Source organism: Filicampus tigris, chromosome 5, assembly GCF_054856515.1.
Source record: "Filicampus tigris isolate MCC_2025a chromosome 5, RoL_Ftig_1.0, whole genome shotgun sequence".
Taxonomy (NCBI): Eukaryota; Metazoa; Chordata; class Actinopteri; order Syngnathiformes; family Syngnathidae; genus Filicampus; species Filicampus tigris.
The window spans coordinates 496,995-514,789 of record NC_141221.1 but is presented as its reverse complement, the minus strand read 5'-3'; the positions used below and the strand labels follow the sequence as shown (position 1 = coordinate 514,789).

Below are 17,795 nucleotides of genomic sequence, written 5' to 3'. Positions count from 1 at the left end.
CAAATGAAGTGATGAACCTGATTGTTTTTTGCCAAAAGGCGAAGGCAGGCGAAGGCAGGCGAAGGCAGCCGACGTGACGCGAGTCCTTCGGAGGAGGAGGAGGAGCTGGGTAAGGCCAACATGGCCGCTCCGTTGTCCTCCAAGCTCACCTGGCTGCTTCCGCCTACGTCACCTGGGCAAACTGGTCGGACGGGCGTGGGGGGACTTTTTTTTTCCCTTTCGTTGCTGTGCTCTCTCTCTTTTTTTTTTTTTTTTTTTTTTTTGCTGTTGTTTTTTGGTAATAGTTCTAAGTAAGGACATGAAGAGCGCGTGGCGATGATGATGACGAGGAAGAGGACGTGGGTGGTCGCCTGTGTGTTGGCTACAGGTGAGTCAGTGCGTGCCGCGTATGCAATCACGTCAGCGCGGGAGCGCGTCCCGAGTTCCCACGGGCCATGTTTGTTCCAGTCGCCGTTTGGGCGTCGGATTTGCCGGGCTCGCCGGAGCCGGCCAGGCCGTCCGAGTCGTCCATCGTCACGGCCGCGCCGGGCGACGTCGTCCTGCTTCCGTGCTACTCGGAGGGCTCCGTGACGCCTTCGAGGACGCACTGGCTGAAAGACGGCCGCGAGGCGGGGCCGAGCGACGGCGGCCCGGGAGACGCCGGCGATGGCGGCGGCGGCGGCGGCGGCGGCGGCGGGCCGCGGGTGCTGGTGCTCGAGAACGGCAGCCTGAACTTCCGGAGGGTGGCGGAGGGCGACGAGGGCGTGTACCTCTGCGAAGCCACGCTTCCGGGGAACATGACGTGGCGCGCGCTTGTCCTGCTGCAGGTGGCCAGTAAGTCACGACTTGCCTTTCCTTGCCTTTTCACCTAGCTGAACTTCTACCATCGGTGGTCAAACTACGGCCCGCGGGCCACAGGTGGTTCTGTAACTCGGGCCATCAAGACTCCGCATTGATCTATTCGAGCCGTTTAGTGGTTCATTCAAAATGTCAATTCGTTTTTTGCGTTATTTTCACTCATTTATTTTTGAACAATTTTACATTTCACATTGTTTATTTTACTGAGTGCTGACTACATTCATTTAATTTACGTACATTCATTAAAAAATCAAAGATATCCAAAATTATTTTGTTCAACTCTTTGTTGCATCGAATTAGCGAACATTTTTTTTCCAACATATTTGATGAAATGGTTTATTTAATTGTAATTAAATGCATGACAGTTTTACGCTTAAACAATTTGACTTTGTAAATGTGTAATTCCAAAAAAAAATCAACAACAACAACAACCCAAATGTGGCCAATGGGCTCAAAAACAGGTTGCCTCTCCTGGTGTCATATGTGACGGCGTCTTGCGCCCCCCTCAGGCGGTCCGGAGAACGTGTCGCTGTCCATCGTGCCGTCCACGGCGCTGCCCAACGGCACGCTGGTCACGCACCGAGGCTCCAGCGTGTCCTTCCACTGCGCCGCCTCCTCGTACCCGTCCCAGAGCCTCACGTGGAGCTTCGCGGGGACGTCGCCGCTGGCGTACGCCGCCGACGCGCCTTGGCTGGACTTCAGGATGAAGGACATCCAGCCCGAGGCACAGGGCGCCTACAGCTGCGTCGCCAACAACACGTTGACGCACGACGTCGTCAACGCCAGCGCGCAGCTGCTCGTCTACTGTCAGTCTCTGCTGCTCAGATGTGCAAAAATGCACTAGTTGACCAACACAGTTGGATGTACAGAAAGTGTGCAATAATTAAGTGTGCCATAATTATTGAAACTAAAGTAGTCAGGTGCATAAATTTGAGCACCCCAAGGGAAAGATGACATCACTGTTTAGTAGACCCTCCTTTGGCATAAAGAACAGGCTGTAAACGCTTCCTGTAGCATCCAATGAGGGTCGGGGTTCTGGTTGAATCTGTTTTGGACCATTCTTCTTTAAAAAAAAAACACAAAAAACCCCAGCTCCATTTCAGTCAGTCAGGCTTGATGGTTTCCCAGCACGGACCGTCCTCTTTAAGTCACAGCACAGATTTTCAGTCCTATTTAGGCCTGGGGACTGAGATGTCCATTGCAAATCGTCGTGCTTGGTTCTTTGCGGAATTTGTTCCAAAAATATGGACTTGCAAATATCCATACAAACCCGCTTATTTCGATTGTGGTTTGTGGCAGCATCTTGGTGAAAAATGATTCAAACGGCAACTTAGACTTTGGCTTAAAGAATGAAAATTGTTGATCCAAGTCAGTAAGCAAAATGAGTTTGGTGCTTTTTCGTTTTTGTCGGTGCAGACGTTCCCGCTCGGCACCCCGAGTGCTCGTGGCTTCAGTCGTCGGATCCGACGCGGGTGAGCTTCAGCTGCGCCTGGCCCGGATGCTACCCAGACCCCGAGCTCAGGTGGACCCAAGGCGGGGACGGGCGTGGCCGCGTGCTGGCCTCAGAGGTGACGTCCGTCCTGCGGGTGGCGCTAAACCGCTCCCTGCTGGCCGGCGGGCAGAGGCTGAGGTGCGACGCGCAACACTCGGCTCTCGCCGCCGGACGGGAAGCCGCTTGCTCCTTTACACTTGGTATGTCACGCGCATGCTAACGACACACGCGCCCCTCTAAACAAACGACATCAGTTTGGAATTGGCCAGTTTGATTCCGGAAATAACAATTTGAGGCGGAGTGACATATTTGACCCGCTTTATTTCCATTCATTTCTAAGTCGGTGACCGTGACCTAGGGACAGTTCTCGTGGGGCCTTTTTTTAATTTAGCAGTTTGACCCCGGCACAGATGATCATTTCAAAAGGGGCCACGGTTTGACCCTGTAACGGATGATTGTCATTCATTTCTTTTTTGTGAGTTTTTTCATATGGAAAAATTCAAAATTGAACACAATTTGATGGAATAGATGATTTGCGGCTGAAAGGGGCATAGCGCCACCTGCAGTCACGGAGCTGAGCCGACTAACGCTAGGCGGCTAACAGCGTGCGTGTGCTAATACTGCAGAGGCGCCGCGTCCCCAAGTTTCCCCGCTGGCGTGGGCTCAGGAGGGCAAAAACGTGACGCTGGCGTGCACCGAGGCGGCGTCGGTGCCGCCCGCCAACACCACCTGGAGTCGAGGGCCGGAAGGGGCGGTGCTCTCGCCTGGCCCCAAGTACGCCCTGAGCCGGGACGGCGCCACCTACAGCCTGACCATCGCCAACGTCAGCCGCGACGATCGCGGCACCTACTTCTGCCGCAGCGAGAACGCGCTGGCGCTACGCCGGGCCGAGGTGTACCTCAGAGTCACTGGTGAGTCGTCCGGGAAGGAGAGGAATGCCGACCGACCGGACGCCGCGCCTCTTTTGTCTTGACGCCGCGCTGTCGCATTTGCCTCGGCAGCCGCCTCCGACTACACGGGCGTCATCGTCGGCGTCTTCGTCGCCGCTCTCATTGTGGGCCTGGCGGCTGTCGTGGCCAAGCTGCTCTTCGCCAACAGACATCGAGTCTGCCTCGGTAACTGCATCCGCGCACCCCGCAAAAATAAATCCACTTCAATGCCCGAACAGAATTGGCGCACCCCCCCCCTTGAAAAAGTCAGCAAATCATTTTCAGCCACGCGCGCGCTCCTCACAGAAATCTAGTTGCCGCACCCCCAAAAGATACTTTTTAAGCAACACAACACCTTCAACCTCCTGACTGAATTTGCACACCTCCCAAAATGCCGCCCTTCAATGTCCAGAGGTGGCACACCCCCTTGAAAAGGTCAGGAAAACACTTAATGCAAACCTCTTTCAGACACGCAGTTGGTGCACCCCCAAAAGGTACTTTGTAAGCAACACAATCCATGCGACATCCCCGATGTGTTGACACCCCCCCAAAAAGGTGTTTAAAGCTACAGCCACCCTAAAACATGTAGGCAGAGTTGCCCCACCCCCCCAAAAAAAAAAAAAAAAAAAACATCTGTTCAAGCTGCCCCCCTAACATCTAGACAGTGGTGGCACACCCCTCAATTGCTGCATGCCGAACAAAATCCCACCCCGCTAAGAATGCTTTTTAAGTCAAACACCTTCTTCAAAATCTTTTTGGTGTTGATGCACCCCCCCAAAAAAGCGACTTTTTAAGATACACACCTCTTTCAACATAAAGCCTTGAGCCCCCTTTATCACGCCCACATAGTTGGCGCGCCTCCCCAAAAATCTGAAAGCTAGGTAACGTTTAAAGCTACGTACCTCGATTGAGTTGGTGCACCGCCCCAAAAGTGTTCTAAACCACGCACCCCCTTCAAAATCCCGAATCCCCCCCCCCCCCCCCCCAAAAAAAAATCATCCAAGCTTTTATGTGAACTTTTTCTAAGCCTTGTTTTGTGGTGTTTCTGTTGCAGGACGCCCTTTCGGGTGAGTCACCTGCCACCGGTCACGTCACACAATCAGTGCTGCAACAGCGACCACTCATTGTGACATCAGGGGGAAAAAAACGCACACATTCTGTCCACGTTGACCCCTACGTTGTCAACTTTCTCCCCTTTCGCACCAGTCCACTGTCGACCGTCCTTTCTCGTACATTTTTCTCTGTTGGGTTTCGTCTTACTTTGCGTTGAACGGTGCCCTCTTCACCTTCCCAAAAACAATCAAGCCCCAAGTGGTTGTAACACGCATGTACGCTCCAAAAACAGTTGGGTTGAAAATAACACCATTTTGGGTCAAAAATGAACCGACCCACTACTTGGGTCAGCTTAAGCCAACGTTCTGGTTTGTTTTCTGCAAAAACAACTTCACAAATGGGTAGTTTTGTACAAAACAATGCAAGAAAATGGGTCAAATTGACCCAATTTGTGCAGGAAATGCCGTATGTTTAATGTCACAATCTGCCAACAAGATTTCCGGGAGGAACAACGGAGCCACACTTTGAAGGTAATTGGGCGGATGGAAGTCACTAAGTTGGAGCCTGGCATTTACTTTTCGCGGTCTCTTTCCGAGACGATTAAAGGAGGCGTGCCGTGCGGTGGATTTTTGAGGCCTAAATGATTGTTTCCGGTCTCCATGTTGTTCCTCGGCAGGTCCTCAGAGGGCGACAGAGGCGACGTGCTGAGTTTGGTGGAATCTGACGAAGAGCAGATCTTCCCGGCCGTCCCGCACCTCCCTTCAGTAACGGACGCCCGCCCAATCACGCTGGTCCAGATCCACCGCCTCCCGTCCAGTACGCTCTTGACGCTAGGCTTGACATAGCATGAAGTGTTTTGGGGGTTTGTTTGTGTACACTGATGTCGCTCCCTTACAGGTGAGCAGGACGACGCGGGAAACCAGGATGCCAGGGAGGAGCCGCCCAACTTGGTGACTTTCTAAGAGTTGAGAGCTTTTATTGTAGTCTGGCATTTACTCCCTGTGAGTTTGTGAGTGTCAATGTCGGTGTGGATCTGCGGCATCAACGACACAGCTAGCACACCGCATCACATGACAGTGTAAGCGTCAGCACGCTTGCATTATCGCCTTCAGAATGCAACTGAACGACGTGAACACCTGTCATCGTTCACAATTGTATATTTGGGGAAAAAATGTTCAAGGTGGAATTTTTAGTACTTACAAATGATTTTATGTTGATATTAAAATGTGTACAGCCATCCATCAGGTTCTGCTTTTTTTTTGCAGTTATTAAAGCTGATGTGTGTGTGTATATATATATATATGTATGTATATATATGTGTGTATATATATATATCTATATGTGTATATATGTATATATATATGTATGTATATATGTATGTATATATATGTATGTATATATGTATGTATGTGTATATATATGTATGTGTATATATATATATATATATATATGTGTGTATATATATATATGTGTATATATATATGTATATATATACATACATATATATATATATGTATATATATATATATGTATGTATATATATATATATATATATATATATATACACATATATATATATACACACATATATATATATACATATGTATGTATATATATAATCTCTAAAGCTGAGCTATGATTGGTCGTGATCCGAGCCCTGATGGCGTGTGATGTCATTTTCAGTCGACAGAAGTGACAAAATGGCCGCCCCCACAGATGGCTAAAAATGGGTGGTTTTTTTTTTGCTGCTTAACTCATATTCCACAAACACAATATTAATCAAAATGCTGCGTTTCAAGTAGTGGGCCTGCATTGAACATACTCTTAAAAATATATACAGTATATGTTTGGCTTGCCTTCCGCTTTAAGGGGTAGACTAAGACATTTGACTTGATTTGTACTTGGAGCTGAGTCTTTTTTTTTACGGTGACACTTGGTGTAAAACCTTTGAAGACCAGAAAATTCAGGTATTGCTACAATTCATTCAAATCAACTCCAATAGCGAGACCAAAATGCAGGTTTGGGGCATGAGAGGGGCGGTGTTTTTCCCGTGCGCCCCACCCCTTGTGGTTAAAGCGCAGCGAGAGGGGGCGCGGCTTAGCACCATTACGTAAGGAACGCCGTCAACGTGACCAGTGACAACGCTCGAACACATATCGTCATCCCCAGTCACACTTAAAAGACGGCGTACTCCTTCTCGCGTTTGACAGCCGAAAGGCAAGCGCCACGTCCGAGGCCCAACTATAGTTCGTCTCCACGGACGCCGAGAGGTTCGGAAGCGGAAACCATGTGAAGACGACCGCGACCGCGACCGCGACCGCGACGGCGATGTGCTCCACCGAAGACAACGCGGCCGAGCTTCGGCTGAAGTGTACGTGAACGCGTCTTCCGAGGCGAAGAGGCAAGCCGAGTGGCCGCCCTGCCTGGGCGACTGACGCGGTTGTTTTGTTCTTCCGCAGCCTCGCCCGACCCGGCGCTCATCCTGGAGCTCAAGACCCGGCGGCCGCCGTCGCTGGAGGGCCGGCCCGGCTGCGAGACGTGGAGCGTCGACTTCTCCCCCGACGGAACCTGGTTCGCCTGGTCCATGGGCCACGGCATCGTGTGGGTGGTCGCCTGGCCCCTCGACTCACAGTACGTGCTCCTAACACCAACGGTTTTTTTTTTGTTTTTTTTTTTACTGTTACTGTTATGTTAGTGTTACTTTGGGGCTCAAATGACGATTACACTGTCAGAAGATCGAAACTGTGGAAAAAAAAAATGTTGCAAACTAAGACAAAAACAACCTTATCCACATTATCTTGCCACACCAAAATAAGGCCCCTGAACGTCACACGAAGCGTTCGGAAAAACCTCGGAAATTTGAACACAAATTAATAATGGAAAAAGTTGTCTCGTATGGTGATTACGGTAAACAGTATTACTTCGTTAATAAAAATTAAAAAAAAGGTAAATGGTGCGAGTGGTTGGCGAACTTGTTGAGTCTCGCACAAGTTTTTTGTCAGAATCTCTGACGTTGATAACATTTAAAAATGAAAAAGATGTCAAGTACCCTCAATACATTGTCTTAAAATGTTAATTAGGTAAAATAATACTTGGTTAGAATAACAACAACAAATGACTGTCACTGACAATGTTTTTGAGAATGCAAAGTCGAGACTTGTTGCATCAAAACATGATCAATAATTGGAATATACTCTACGTAGTGACCTAATAGAAAAACAATGACACATAGTGAGTAATGTTAAATCATGTGGTTGCCCAAATATGCTCCTTGAACCTCACGAGGAGGCATTCGTGAAACCCTAGGAAATGTCAACACTAGGAGCATTCGTTTAAATCAGAGATAAGATAAGATAAGATAAGATAAGAATGCCTTTATTGATCCCACAGTGGGGAAATTTTCATTGTTACAGTAGCAAAGATATAGGTCACACAGGGGCGGCGGCATAATGTGGCCATTAATGTATAACATTGACGGCAAACATTTAGAATCAAACCTATGTAGATATACGCAGTAACATGTGTAAATACACATGTTGCACAAGACCAGTCCTGTCCCGTTTTAGACGTCTCCCTCCTCCAAGACAGCTGATTCAAATGATCAGCTCATCAGCAAGCTTTGCACAAACCTGATAACGATCCTGATCATTTGACATTTGAAGTCTGGATAGGGGGTCTCGAGCACTGGATTTGGACACCACTGATTTCAATTAAAAAAAAAAAAAAAATATATATATATATATATATATATATATATATATATATATATATATATATATATATATATATATATATATATATATATATATATATATATATATATATATATATATATTGTCTTAAGATGGCGATTAGAAAGTTACAAAATGAGTCAGAGATGCTTATTGAAATATCATGGGGAAAAAAATCGGACTAGTTTTAATTTAGGAAAAAAAACTTGCATATCGTTTCAAAATGACTTTTAAATCAGAAATCCTGTGAAAACAATGCAATTCACCCATATGGCAAGGGACTTTGACGTCGTAATAAAATGACCCTTGCCCTCCAAAATAAAAGCTGATGTCCACATGCTTGAATGCAAACATAGTGTGACTTCCTTTTGGAACAATCTTTGACCGGCTGGTGAATAGTTGACTTGTTTGTTTTGTTGTTGTTTTGGTCCGCCTCCCCCGCAGAGAAGCTCAAGACAGCGAAGTGGACCGAGGAGACAAGAGCTTCAGTTGCGGCCATCCCGTTTGGGGTCTGGCCTTCGGGCCCCGGCCCCCCAAGTCGTCCGTGGCCGGCGCCAACAAATCGCTATTGAAAGGGAACAACAACAATAACAACTATGACGGCAACGCTTTACTTCTGGCCACCGGCTTGGAAAACGGCGCCATCAAAATCTGGAACGTTCTCACCGGTGAGCTCTCGTTTCCTGTCTGGCGCGTCGGTGGTGACATCATCGCGTTGCCACAGGTGGAACAAGTCATCACATGCTATACTTAAGTTTAAGTATAGCGGACCATCGCCGTTTGCGCGGCATAGAGACGGAGAGGGTCGGCCCGCAAATAACGCAAATCCACATATCACCGATGCCCGTTGGAGACGTTTTTGGGGCTGAAGAAGCGGCGATAAACCGCCAATAAGTGTTTCCATGTAAAAATTGGGCTTGTCAAAAACCTGCGAAGAGATGCATCTGCATGTGCCAAACCGCAAATATGCGAGGGTCCGCTGTACAGGTAAAAACTAACCAAAAAAAGAGACTACGCAAAGAAGGAATAGTGATACAACACCTTTACTTGAGTACAAGAAAGAAACTACTTAGACTTTGTACTTAAGTACAAATTCAGATTGAAAAAAAAAGAGACTAGGAAAAGTAAAACCTATTCTCCCTAATTATAAGTAAATGAGAGTACTCACACACTACAAGCACTGATAAAGTACAGGTGAAAGTCTAAGTACTGGTTCACCTTTCCAAATACAGGTAAATAAAAGTGCTGCGCTTTGTACTTGAGTACGAGTATAGATTAAAGACTCAAGTGCAAGTAAACAAAAGTACTCATACTGTCCTTAAAGTACCAGTAGAGATTTTTTTTTGGGGGGGGGGGAGTCATGAAAAAGTGGAAGTACAGTTTGTGTGTAAAATGCCCCAAACTGTCTGACGTCAGAGTCGGCGGGCGAGCGTGGCCTTCGTCTCTCGGGCTGAACTGAAAGACGCGGCCCAAAAACAAGTAGTGAACTAAAGTGCCGATGGCCGACAAAAGTGATTGTATTTGCGCACTCGGCGCCAGGTAAGCGCATTGGCCAACTTGAGTTTGTTTTTGTGTGGGTTGAGGCGTGGCCGTGTTGGAGCTCCACGGCCACGAGGGCGTGGTGCGCAACCTGCTCTTCCCCCCCAACGGCACCCTGACGCTGGTGTCGTCGTCCCGCGACAAGACGCTGCGCGTGTGGGACCTGGCGCTCAAAGGTGCGTATGTGGAAAGGCGAGGCCAACTCCCGCGGAGTCATTTGAGCGGGCCTTCGGGAATCAGGCAAATGCGCTCGGTCACGTCGGCGGAGGGCTGCCGTTTAATCGTCCCCTCGTGTGGTCAGGCAAGACGGTTCAGGTGCTGTGTGGCCACAAAGACTGGATCAGCAGCTGCTGCGTGTCGTCCGACTGCAGCATGATGGCCACCGTGGGGCGCTTTGACAGGGTGAGCGTCTGCCGCCCGTCGGCTTAGCGCTCCGGGCCCGCCGGCCTCTCGGCCTTCCTGCCCACGCCGGCGGACTGGCGCGTCCGTCTTGTCCTTCCCAGATGGTGTGCCTGTGGAGCCTCCGCTCGTACACGTTCATGCGCAACCTGACGGGCGGCGCCCACAAGACGCTCTACCTGCTGTCGGCGTGCGACTTTTCGCCCGACGGCGCGCTGCTCGCCACCGCCGCCTTCAGCGGGGCCAGCTGGTGGATCGACCTGTGGGACCCGTACACGGCGCAGAAGCTGGCCACGCTGGTGTGAGGAGCCGGATGGGCTTTTGTCGCGAAAGGACGCCGGCGGCAAAATGTTGTCGGCTAAACGGGCTGCTCGTGTCACGCTGGCGTGCTGACGCATATCTCCCCACACAGGGATTACTTTGAGGACTACGGGCAAAACCAGATCTCGTCCATTCAGTTCTCTCCCAGCGGCGTGCACCTGGCTATCGTGACGGACGACAGGTGAGCCCGATCGTCACGGAGACTTCGGCGGGCTGTGCCGGCGCACCGAGCGTGGTTGTCGCGGTAACGCCCGCTTGACGGCTACGCGTCGGCTTCGCAGAGCTCTCGGCATCTGGGAACCCGGAAAGCCGGGCCTGAGCATGCGGACCGAAGCCGACCGCGACTCCAACGGCCTGTGCTGCAAGTACCATCCACAAGGGGGAGTCATCGCCACCGGGTAAATATGGCGCATGCTTCACAAGCAAAACAACGCCACGTGACAACATTTGGCAAATGGTAACCTTTTAAAGAATTAAGAGATTAAAATACTCATCGATGCGAGTTTGGAAAATGTTAAATTATGGAAAACCAACATGCAATTGGAACTAAAATATTGTTTAAAAAAAAAAAAGCCAAATTAAATTGTCTTTTGAACGGAATTTTTGTGTTATGCATTCAGTTTTTTGTTTTTTTTCACAGATGTTAACATTTTATGATGATATTCGACATGATTGTTCTAAAAAAATTGAATTATATATTTAAAGGCACAATTTTGGACACTTCCAAAAAAATCTGCACTAACAAAGACTAATGTATGGAAAAATACAATAAAACTAAATGAAAATACAAATTTTCAAAAATTTCAATGTATTTGATAATGTTCTTGTTGTCGCTAATTTGTTTGAAAATATAAGAATCACATTTATAAAAAATGCGTCTAATTTCAAACAGATTAAAATACATTGTGAAATCTATTTTAAAAAATGATCCTAAAGACAAAAACAATTTGCTTAAAAACAAAAGGTTGGTTTGTTTGATTTGACAGTCTGAAAAGTAGCTGGTATTTTAGAAAATAAAATGTTTGGAAATTATTTGAATATCCAATTTTGAGCATTACATGCAATCAATTCGAAATATGTTCCTTGGCATGAGAATTATGGCAAAGTTCATCTAAAATATACTTGAGTATCAAATGATTCTATTCAAGAAGAAGAAGAAGAAAAAAAGACAACGCTCTGGTTGAGGGTGTTCTTGAACTGACCGCAGAACCCGCGACGGGCACGTGAGGTTCTGGCGCGCTCCGCGGGCCGTTCCGGCCCTGCGCCACCTATGCCGCACCGCCCTGCGCCACTCGGTGTCCACGCACCAGGTGGAACCGCTCCCCCTGCCCAAGCGCATCCTGGAGTACCTCACCTACCGCGACATCGCCCCGCACGCTACTTGATTGCCCGGCCCGGCACGGCCCAGCCAAGCGCACGCACGCACGCACGCAAGTGGCATTTCTCCTCTTGAGGACTTTGAAGATTTGTCTTCATAATATTGCACTAGCACCATTTGATACTGCTGCTAATTTATTTGATTGTGCATTTGGTTGTTATGCGCCACTGCTGTGTAAGCGTGTGTTAATAAAACATGAATCATTTTTATTCAAATTTGTGTTTAGGTATGGCTGTGGAAGCACGAAGAGATGATGAGGTTTGTTGTGTTGTCCATTTTTTTAAAGTCATGTTTTGGACATAATTTGTAGAGGTAAATGACAAAAGCCTTCCTTTCAAAAAGATCAAGCTGTGTATTCTGGGTGGGGTTGGGGGGGTTATTGTGTTAGTCTTCATTTTAAAATGACTGTGTTTTTAAGGAAACGTCATTTTTTTAAATTGTTTTTTTCTTTGTTGACATGCTCGCCTAATAAAACATGAATACCTTTGATTTGCTGTGATTTTTGCTTTTCTTTTATTTCTTGATTTGGGTGGAGTTTACCTGAAGCACACAGAGTGTTTATATTTTGTTGTTGGAAAAAGGTTGTAACGGTTTGAAAAAAGTTTTGCTTCGCAAGAAAATGTATAAGGTAAAAGTTAGGCTTGATAAAATTGTCAACACATTGCAAATGAGAATTTATATACATGAAAAGTTGTTGGCAAATTTGTCATTTTTTCACAAAGTGAAATTTTGGCCCCAAATTTTATGAAGGAATGTGAAATTGTTTTAAAACTTAATTTGAACTTCTAAAAATTTACTGTAAAATCTGACATCAAATTTCAAACTGTTTTATTCAGTATTTTGGAAAAGCTAATTAGCTCCTCGCCCCAAAAAAGGGCAAATTTGAGTAAAAAAAAAAATTCATGTGAAAAGTTGGAGATGTAATTGCGGTGGGAAAAAAAAAACCTATAAAATCAGCAAGAACTGAGATTTTTAATGCATTACACATGAAAAGTTGAGGAAAGAAGTTTTATATTTTCTTTGACAATAAGGAAAATTTGGCTGAACAATTTTATTTTAAAATGTAATCAATTTGGAATACTTGGTGCAAACTTGGTGACAAATGTGCTCAAGTTGTAAAAAGAAAATATACAAATGAATATCAAATCACCACGTGAATAACTTCTCGTTCCTGCTTATTGCTGTACGCGAACAAACGACAACGGGGCTGTCGGGACTTGCGACCGACCGTCCCTCAGTGGGCCTCGCTGACCCTCAGTGGGCCTCGCTGACCACCAGGTCGCGCGCCACCTGGAACGCCGCCACCATGGAGCTCAGCTGGATCTTCTCGTTGGTGCCCGATGCCAGCCGGTGCCTGAAAGCAGAGAAGCCGGCGGCGGGTCAGCACGGGACGCCGCTCGCTTCACGCCACCTCCAACTCGCTAGCGTGACTTACTCCACGTCGGCTAGCTTGATGAGCAGATTCATCCGCACCGAGGACGGGAAGTCCACTTTTCAAGTCATGAAACACACACGGTCATTTCCAATGATTGATAAACATGCACGCAGAAAGGTGGGGGGAAAGGACAGCACTCACATTACGGCGGAGACATTTCTGAGAGTCATCATTTCTAGCTAGCCAAGCTTTCAGTCCGCGTTGCCAAAATGTACGCTAGCGATATACGTGCCGCGCGGGCTCCTCGCAAGTGAATGGGAGCTTCTCTTTATTTTCGCCCCGGTTATCTTTCAATCCGTTTCTTCGCCAAACGCTCGCTGGATCGCGCTTGACAACGAGGGACGGCGAGATATGGTCGACCAGCAAATCAGAGGGAAGCTGTTTTCCACAGAGAGGGGAGCAGCCATCCCATACGAGGCGTTTTGGACCACCCAGAAAAGCTTGGAAAAGCGCATCTTGGGCATTCCCAAACCAATAAACAAGTCTAAACAAGAGTTTTCTTTTTTTTTACTGAATGTAGTTGCGCTTTCAACTGGAAAAAGACTGAGAAAAGTCATTCTTTGTAAAAGTTGGATTTCAGGAAACAAATTTGTGGGCGTTGAAAGCACATTCGAGGCCGTTGGCCCTCGTCGACCGTCAACAAACGGGACTTTTTTTCGGCGGAAGCGGAGTCCGGGGCCACTAAGTTGCCGTACCTCTGTGGATGAGCAGGTGCACTTGAGTGAGGATGTCCTGCAGCGCCAAACCTTTCAACGTCTTCAGCTCCAGGATCTCTGGTGGGCGCGTGAAGGTCAACGTTAAGACACTAAAAATGTTCTTTCTTTCTTTCTTTCTTTCTTTCTTTCATTCAACCACTTTGGGATTGGCCGCTCAAAGAGCTCCAATCGTTTAAAATCCTTCGTCACGTCTGACCAAAAGACACAGCAGTCAACATGCGATGCATTTGCCCCGCCTTGACTTACGCTTGTAAGCTGCGCTGAAGTCTTTATTGAGCGACCAGTCCAGGATGTTGGCGATGTCCGAGCGCAGCGGCTGTCCCGTGCACGCGTACACCGCGTCCTCGCTCACGCGGCCGTATGCCATGCTGGCGCTCTGCCAACGCAGGCAGGCGGGCGCCAGTCAAAACACTCGCGGACGGAGGGGAGGGGAGGGGAGGGGAGGGGAGGGGACCTACCTGAAGGATGTTGAGGGATCTTCGCATGTCGCCCGACGACAAGGTGACCACTGCCTTCAGTCCGTCTGGAGTGACGTGGATGCTGGACATACAAAAACAAAACAACGCCTCAACAAACCGGTACATCCCTATCGCTATTCCATACCGGTACGGGTGCGCGCCGGGTCAAATGAAATGATTGGGAACGCCTCCGACCTGCTTGTGTCTGCGTCGGGGGGGAAAAGCACCGCAGGAGACAGCAGAAAACCAAACTCAAATCCCACAACAAAAAGACAAACTAGCTTGTGAAACTGCAATTGCGCTACGCTGCGTATGTGTGATTTTTATGGGGGGTGCAAAAGGATTCACTCTTTCCCGAATCACTTCACCAGCGTTGTCTTTTTAGGCAACTATTTTTGCGGGCGGATGTGGTTTTTGTTTCGTTTTGGGTTTTTTTCGGGCGGGCAGCCACCAACCTCTCCTGCCGGATGACGTGCTGCAGCCTGGGTATCATCTGATCGGGCGTCAGCGGGCCGAAGCGGAAGCGGGTGCAGCGAGACTGCAGCGCCGGGATGATTTTGGACAGGTAGTTGCAGATGAGGCAGAAGCGAGTGTTCTCCGTGTACTTCTCCATCACTGCGGCAGCGGCGACACGTTACGGACGCCACGGCGACACGTTACGGCCGCCACGGCGACACGTTACGGCCGCCACGGCGACACGTTACGGCCGCCGAGGCCGAGGCTCTCTGGCTCACCTCGCCGCAAAGCGTTCTGGGCGTCCTGCGTCATGGCGTCGGCCTCGTCCAGTATCACCAACTTGAAGCCTCTCCTGAGCAAGCGCATTTGACAATTCGACAAGCCGCTGACAAGATCCATCGGATCGGATCGGATCTCTTTGGAGCGATTGCAAGTCGGGACTGAAAATTGATTCCCAACAGCCACAGTCACTCTATCGCATCTCTGACTATTCATTTAGTACACGATGTATCCGTTTCGATTTGACTGCGCGGTCAGAAGAAGAGAAGGTCAAACAAGTGTCTGGGAGTTGGAGTCCTCTTAATGCGTGTCGCGCACGAGCAACGTCCTCAAGCAGAAGTCACGAAAAAAACAAGCCAACAGATGACGTCGGCGTATCGATCTCGTTATGCGTACTCACGGAAATCCTGTTTTGCAAACTTGTTTTCCCACAACATACACCAATCATCAGGCCCACAGATGTCACTTTCTGTCGGCCAAAAATGCAGGATTCAAGAGGACTGCGTGTTCAATCGTCGTCGGCAAAAACTAGACTGAGCTTCAAATACTTTCGCTCTTCTTTCAAATTGACAGCAGAATAGTGGCCAAGCGGGAAATGATGCCCAAAAAGAGAGGGGAGGGAGGGCCCCAAAAAAATCGGCAAAATAGTTGCAATGGCAAAGCCAGAAGCCGCGTGTGACGCAGGGGGATGACCGTCGTCAAATAACAGCTGAGTGGAAATTAAATGAGCGGCCGTAGTGGGAATCGTTCCTCATGCGACGTCCCTAAGCCCTAAAAGGGGCGGATCAAGTCGGACGCGTCACGTGGTGGCCAAACGGCGGCTGACTTACTTGAAGATGGTTCTGGTGCTGGCGAAGCTAAGGACGGGCCCTCGCACCACGTCGATGCCTCGGTCGTCCGACGCGTTGAGCTGCAACGGCGGCTCGGGTCAGAAAGGGCGACCAAGTGGCCAACGGGCCCGCGGGACGTACCTCCAGAACCATGGAGTTGAACTCCTTGCCCTGGTACAGCTGCTTGGCGCAGGCTAAGATGGCGGACGTCTTGCCCGTCCCCGGCGGCCCGTAGAACAGCAAGTGCGGCAGCCGGTCCTCGCCGATGAACTTCTGGACTGCGGAAAACGTGCCCGTGTGTTATTTGACCCGCGTCGACGCGGCACTTTTCACGTCGCTGGCCGCTTACTGGTGGTGAGGATGTCTTTGTGAGAAATCAGCTCGTCTAGTTTCTGCGGCCGGTACTTTTCCACCCTGGAACACGCACACACACACACACACACACACACACAGCACAAGCAGTCCACTTTGAATTGCGCCCACGTTTGATATTGCTTTGGGGTTTTTTTTTTTCCAAATTGTCTTCACTTTTAGCAAAACTGAGATACTGCAAGACTTTTGTTACCCAAAACTAGCTGAACAAACACATTTTACTGGTCATTGATTTCAAAAAGTAGTTATCCCTCAATTTGTTGTGTATATGTGATGATGTAAGGCGATCATACATTTCTATGGGTTCATAACGCCTTCTGAGGGAAACAATAAGTCCAATGTGGCCCGTGAGAAAAATGAGTCTGACGTTCCTGCTCTACGTCATGCGTCTACGTCGCTCTTTTTTATTTCAATGATGACTTTTTGGGAAAAGCGGGAGCCAGCTAATCTGGAAGCCAGTTGAACCGTAACACCGAAGGCCATTGGAAAATGTTGTGTTTCAAGTAACCCTGGTACCGCGCACGGGATACAAGCTGTAAGCTCAACTTGCCGGGAAGCATGAAACGGAAGCGCACTCGAGAACATGCAAGCATGCAAGCATGCAAGAAAGCAAGCAAGCAAGCAAGCAAGCATGCATGCATGCATGCATGCAAGCATGCAAGCAAGAAGCCCAAAGAAGCTAGCCAGAAGCAGCAAGCGGGCCTCGCGAACGACCTTCGCTAACGTGGCTCGCCTACGCCGCGTCTCGCTCACCAGGGTAAGTTTCTGGACTGCGGCGGCGTTTTCGCGGTGGACGCCATCACTGATTTGCCGAGTAGAAAGAAACGCCAACTTGGACGCCACACCAACTTGCTCTCTTGAGTTGGTCGTCGTGTTTGCCGCGCGAGCGAGCGAAACAAACCGGAAAATGCGTCAAGACGTACGGCCAATGGGAAGGCGTCTTCGGGTATTGTGGGCGGGAGAAACGACGCGCGATGGGGGGGGGGGTGGATGCTTGAAATGTGCTGAATAGTTACGACATTGGGTGTTGTAAATACATGTTTTTATGGCATGTTTTTTTCGCTCTCTCACATGAGTTGAATCAATGAAAATAAATGCGTCAATTTCAAATACGTAGAGGTTATTTGTTTGCCTGCAGTATTTAATTACTGAATGGGCAATATACTATTTATTCAGTAAAGCTTCAATAAAACAAATACATAAATGTTAAATTATGTAAATGTAGATTCTTATATTATTATTATCATTATTATTATTATTATTACATATTTCCAATGAATAGATAAACCAACGATTATACCATACTTATAGCCCACCCCTGATTTGGAACGGTGTTTTTAGAGTGTGGGAGGAACCCACTTCAGCTTGACTCGAACCCAAACCTCGTAACTGTGAGAGGGGTGGGAAATGTGGAAATTAAAGGTACTATAGACACAAACAAAAAAATCCTAATTTCAGGCTTTTATTTTAAAATGTCGACTCAGTCACACCACACATGCACACAAAAGTAGAAATTAGAGGGTAAATACTAACAAACACTACCTTTGGGCTTTTATTTCGATATTTCAAA

At 48.1% G+C, this 17,795-nt stretch overlaps 3 protein-coding genes across 5 annotated transcripts; 2 read left to right on the top strand and 1 right to left on the bottom strand.

The window, feature by feature from the left end:
• The first annotated feature begins 62 nt into the window (after positions 1 to 62).
• Positions 63 to 5,550, top strand: vsig10 (V-set and immunoglobulin domain containing 10). Of its 3 annotated transcripts, XR_015086967.1 has the most exons (10): positions 63 to 367; positions 448 to 813; positions 1,347 to 1,643; positions 2,254 to 2,529; positions 2,956 to 3,240; positions 3,331 to 3,444; positions 4,313 to 4,325; positions 4,769 to 4,841; positions 4,988 to 5,127; positions 5,209 to 5,550. XR_015086967.1 is itself a non-coding variant. In XM_086031936.1 (9 exons), the coding sequence occupies exons 1-9, from the start codon at positions 316 to 318 to the stop codon at positions 5,271 to 5,273; spliced, it is 1,608 nt and encodes a 535-aa protein (XP_085888062.1). In that variant the 5' UTR covers positions 63 to 315; the 3' UTR covers positions 5,274 to 5,550. The 3 variants fall into 3 exon arrangements, 2 of the variants coding, with proteins under 2 accessions (XP_085888062.1, XP_085888063.1); XM_086031936.1 differs by lacking the exon at positions 4,769 to 4,841; XM_086031937.1 differs by lacking the exon at positions 4,769 to 4,841 and having other exon boundaries at positions 334 to 813; positions 2,254 to 2,405.
• An 873-nt stretch (positions 5,551 to 6,423) lies between these two features.
• wsb2 (WD repeat and SOCS box containing 2) lies at positions 6,424 to 12,168 on the top strand. Its single transcript, XM_086031956.1, has 9 exons — positions 6,424 to 6,682; positions 6,771 to 6,942; positions 8,487 to 8,710; positions 9,626 to 9,757; positions 9,883 to 9,983; positions 10,085 to 10,281; positions 10,393 to 10,482; positions 10,583 to 10,699; positions 11,509 to 12,168. The coding sequence occupies exons 1-9, from the start codon at positions 6,640 to 6,642 to the stop codon at positions 11,684 to 11,686; spliced, it is 1,254 nt and encodes a 417-aa protein (XP_085888082.1). The 5' UTR covers positions 6,424 to 6,639; the 3' UTR covers positions 11,687 to 12,168.
• Positions 12,169 to 12,632: 464 nt separating this feature from the next.
• Positions 12,633 to 17,190, bottom strand: rfc5 (replication factor C (activator 1) 5). The gene is made up of 11 exons (XM_086031968.1): positions 16,979 to 17,190; positions 16,203 to 16,267; positions 15,995 to 16,131; positions 15,854 to 15,933; positions 15,023 to 15,096; positions 14,744 to 14,903; positions 14,289 to 14,370; positions 14,077 to 14,206; positions 13,810 to 13,887; positions 13,115 to 13,169; positions 12,633 to 13,033 (listed from the first exon to the last, which is right to left on the bottom strand). The coding sequence occupies exons 1-11, from the start codon at positions 17,023 to 17,025 to the stop codon at positions 12,934 to 12,936; spliced, it is 1,008 nt and encodes a 335-aa protein (XP_085888094.1). The 5' UTR covers positions 17,026 to 17,190; the 3' UTR covers positions 12,633 to 12,933.
• Positions 17,191 to 17,795: the final 605 nt, after the last annotated feature.

Bases quoted from the DNA above. Each gene is read 5' to 3' on its own strand.
- rfc5 (XM_086031968.1), bottom strand. From the start codon at position 17,025: ATGGCGTCCACCGCGAAAACGCCGCCGCAGTCCAGAAACTTACCCTG. The intron at 15,097-15,853 runs GTAAGTCAGCCG...GCGCTTGCTCAG, and splicing joins AGCACCAGAACCATCTTCAA to GAGAGGCTTCAAGTTGGTGA. The intron at 14,904-15,022 runs GTGAGCCAGAGA...CCGCTGCCGCAG, and splicing joins CCAGAACGCTTTGCGGCGAG to TGATGGAGAAGTACACGGAG.
- vsig10 (XM_086031936.1), top strand. From the start codon at position 316: ATGATGATGACGAGGAAGAGGACGTGGGTGGTCGCCTGTGTGTTGGCT. The intron at 368-447 runs GTGAGTCAGTGC...TGTTTGTTCCAG, and splicing joins CGCCTGTGTGTTGGCTACAG to TCGCCGTTTGGGCGTCGGAT. The intron at 2,530-2,955 runs GTATGTCACGCG...CTAATACTGCAG, and splicing joins CGCTTGCTCCTTTACACTTG to AGGCGCCGCGTCCCCAAGTT.
- wsb2 (XM_086031956.1), top strand. From the start codon at position 6,640: ATGTGCTCCACCGAAGACAACGCGGCCGAGCTTCGGCTGAAGT. The intron at 6,683-6,770 runs GTACGTGAACGC...GTTCTTCCGCAG, and splicing joins GGCCGAGCTTCGGCTGAAGT to CCTCGCCCGACCCGGCGCTC. The intron at 10,282-10,392 runs GTGAGGAGCCGG...CTCCCCACACAG, and splicing joins CAGAAGCTGGCCACGCTGGT to GGATTACTTTGAGGACTACG.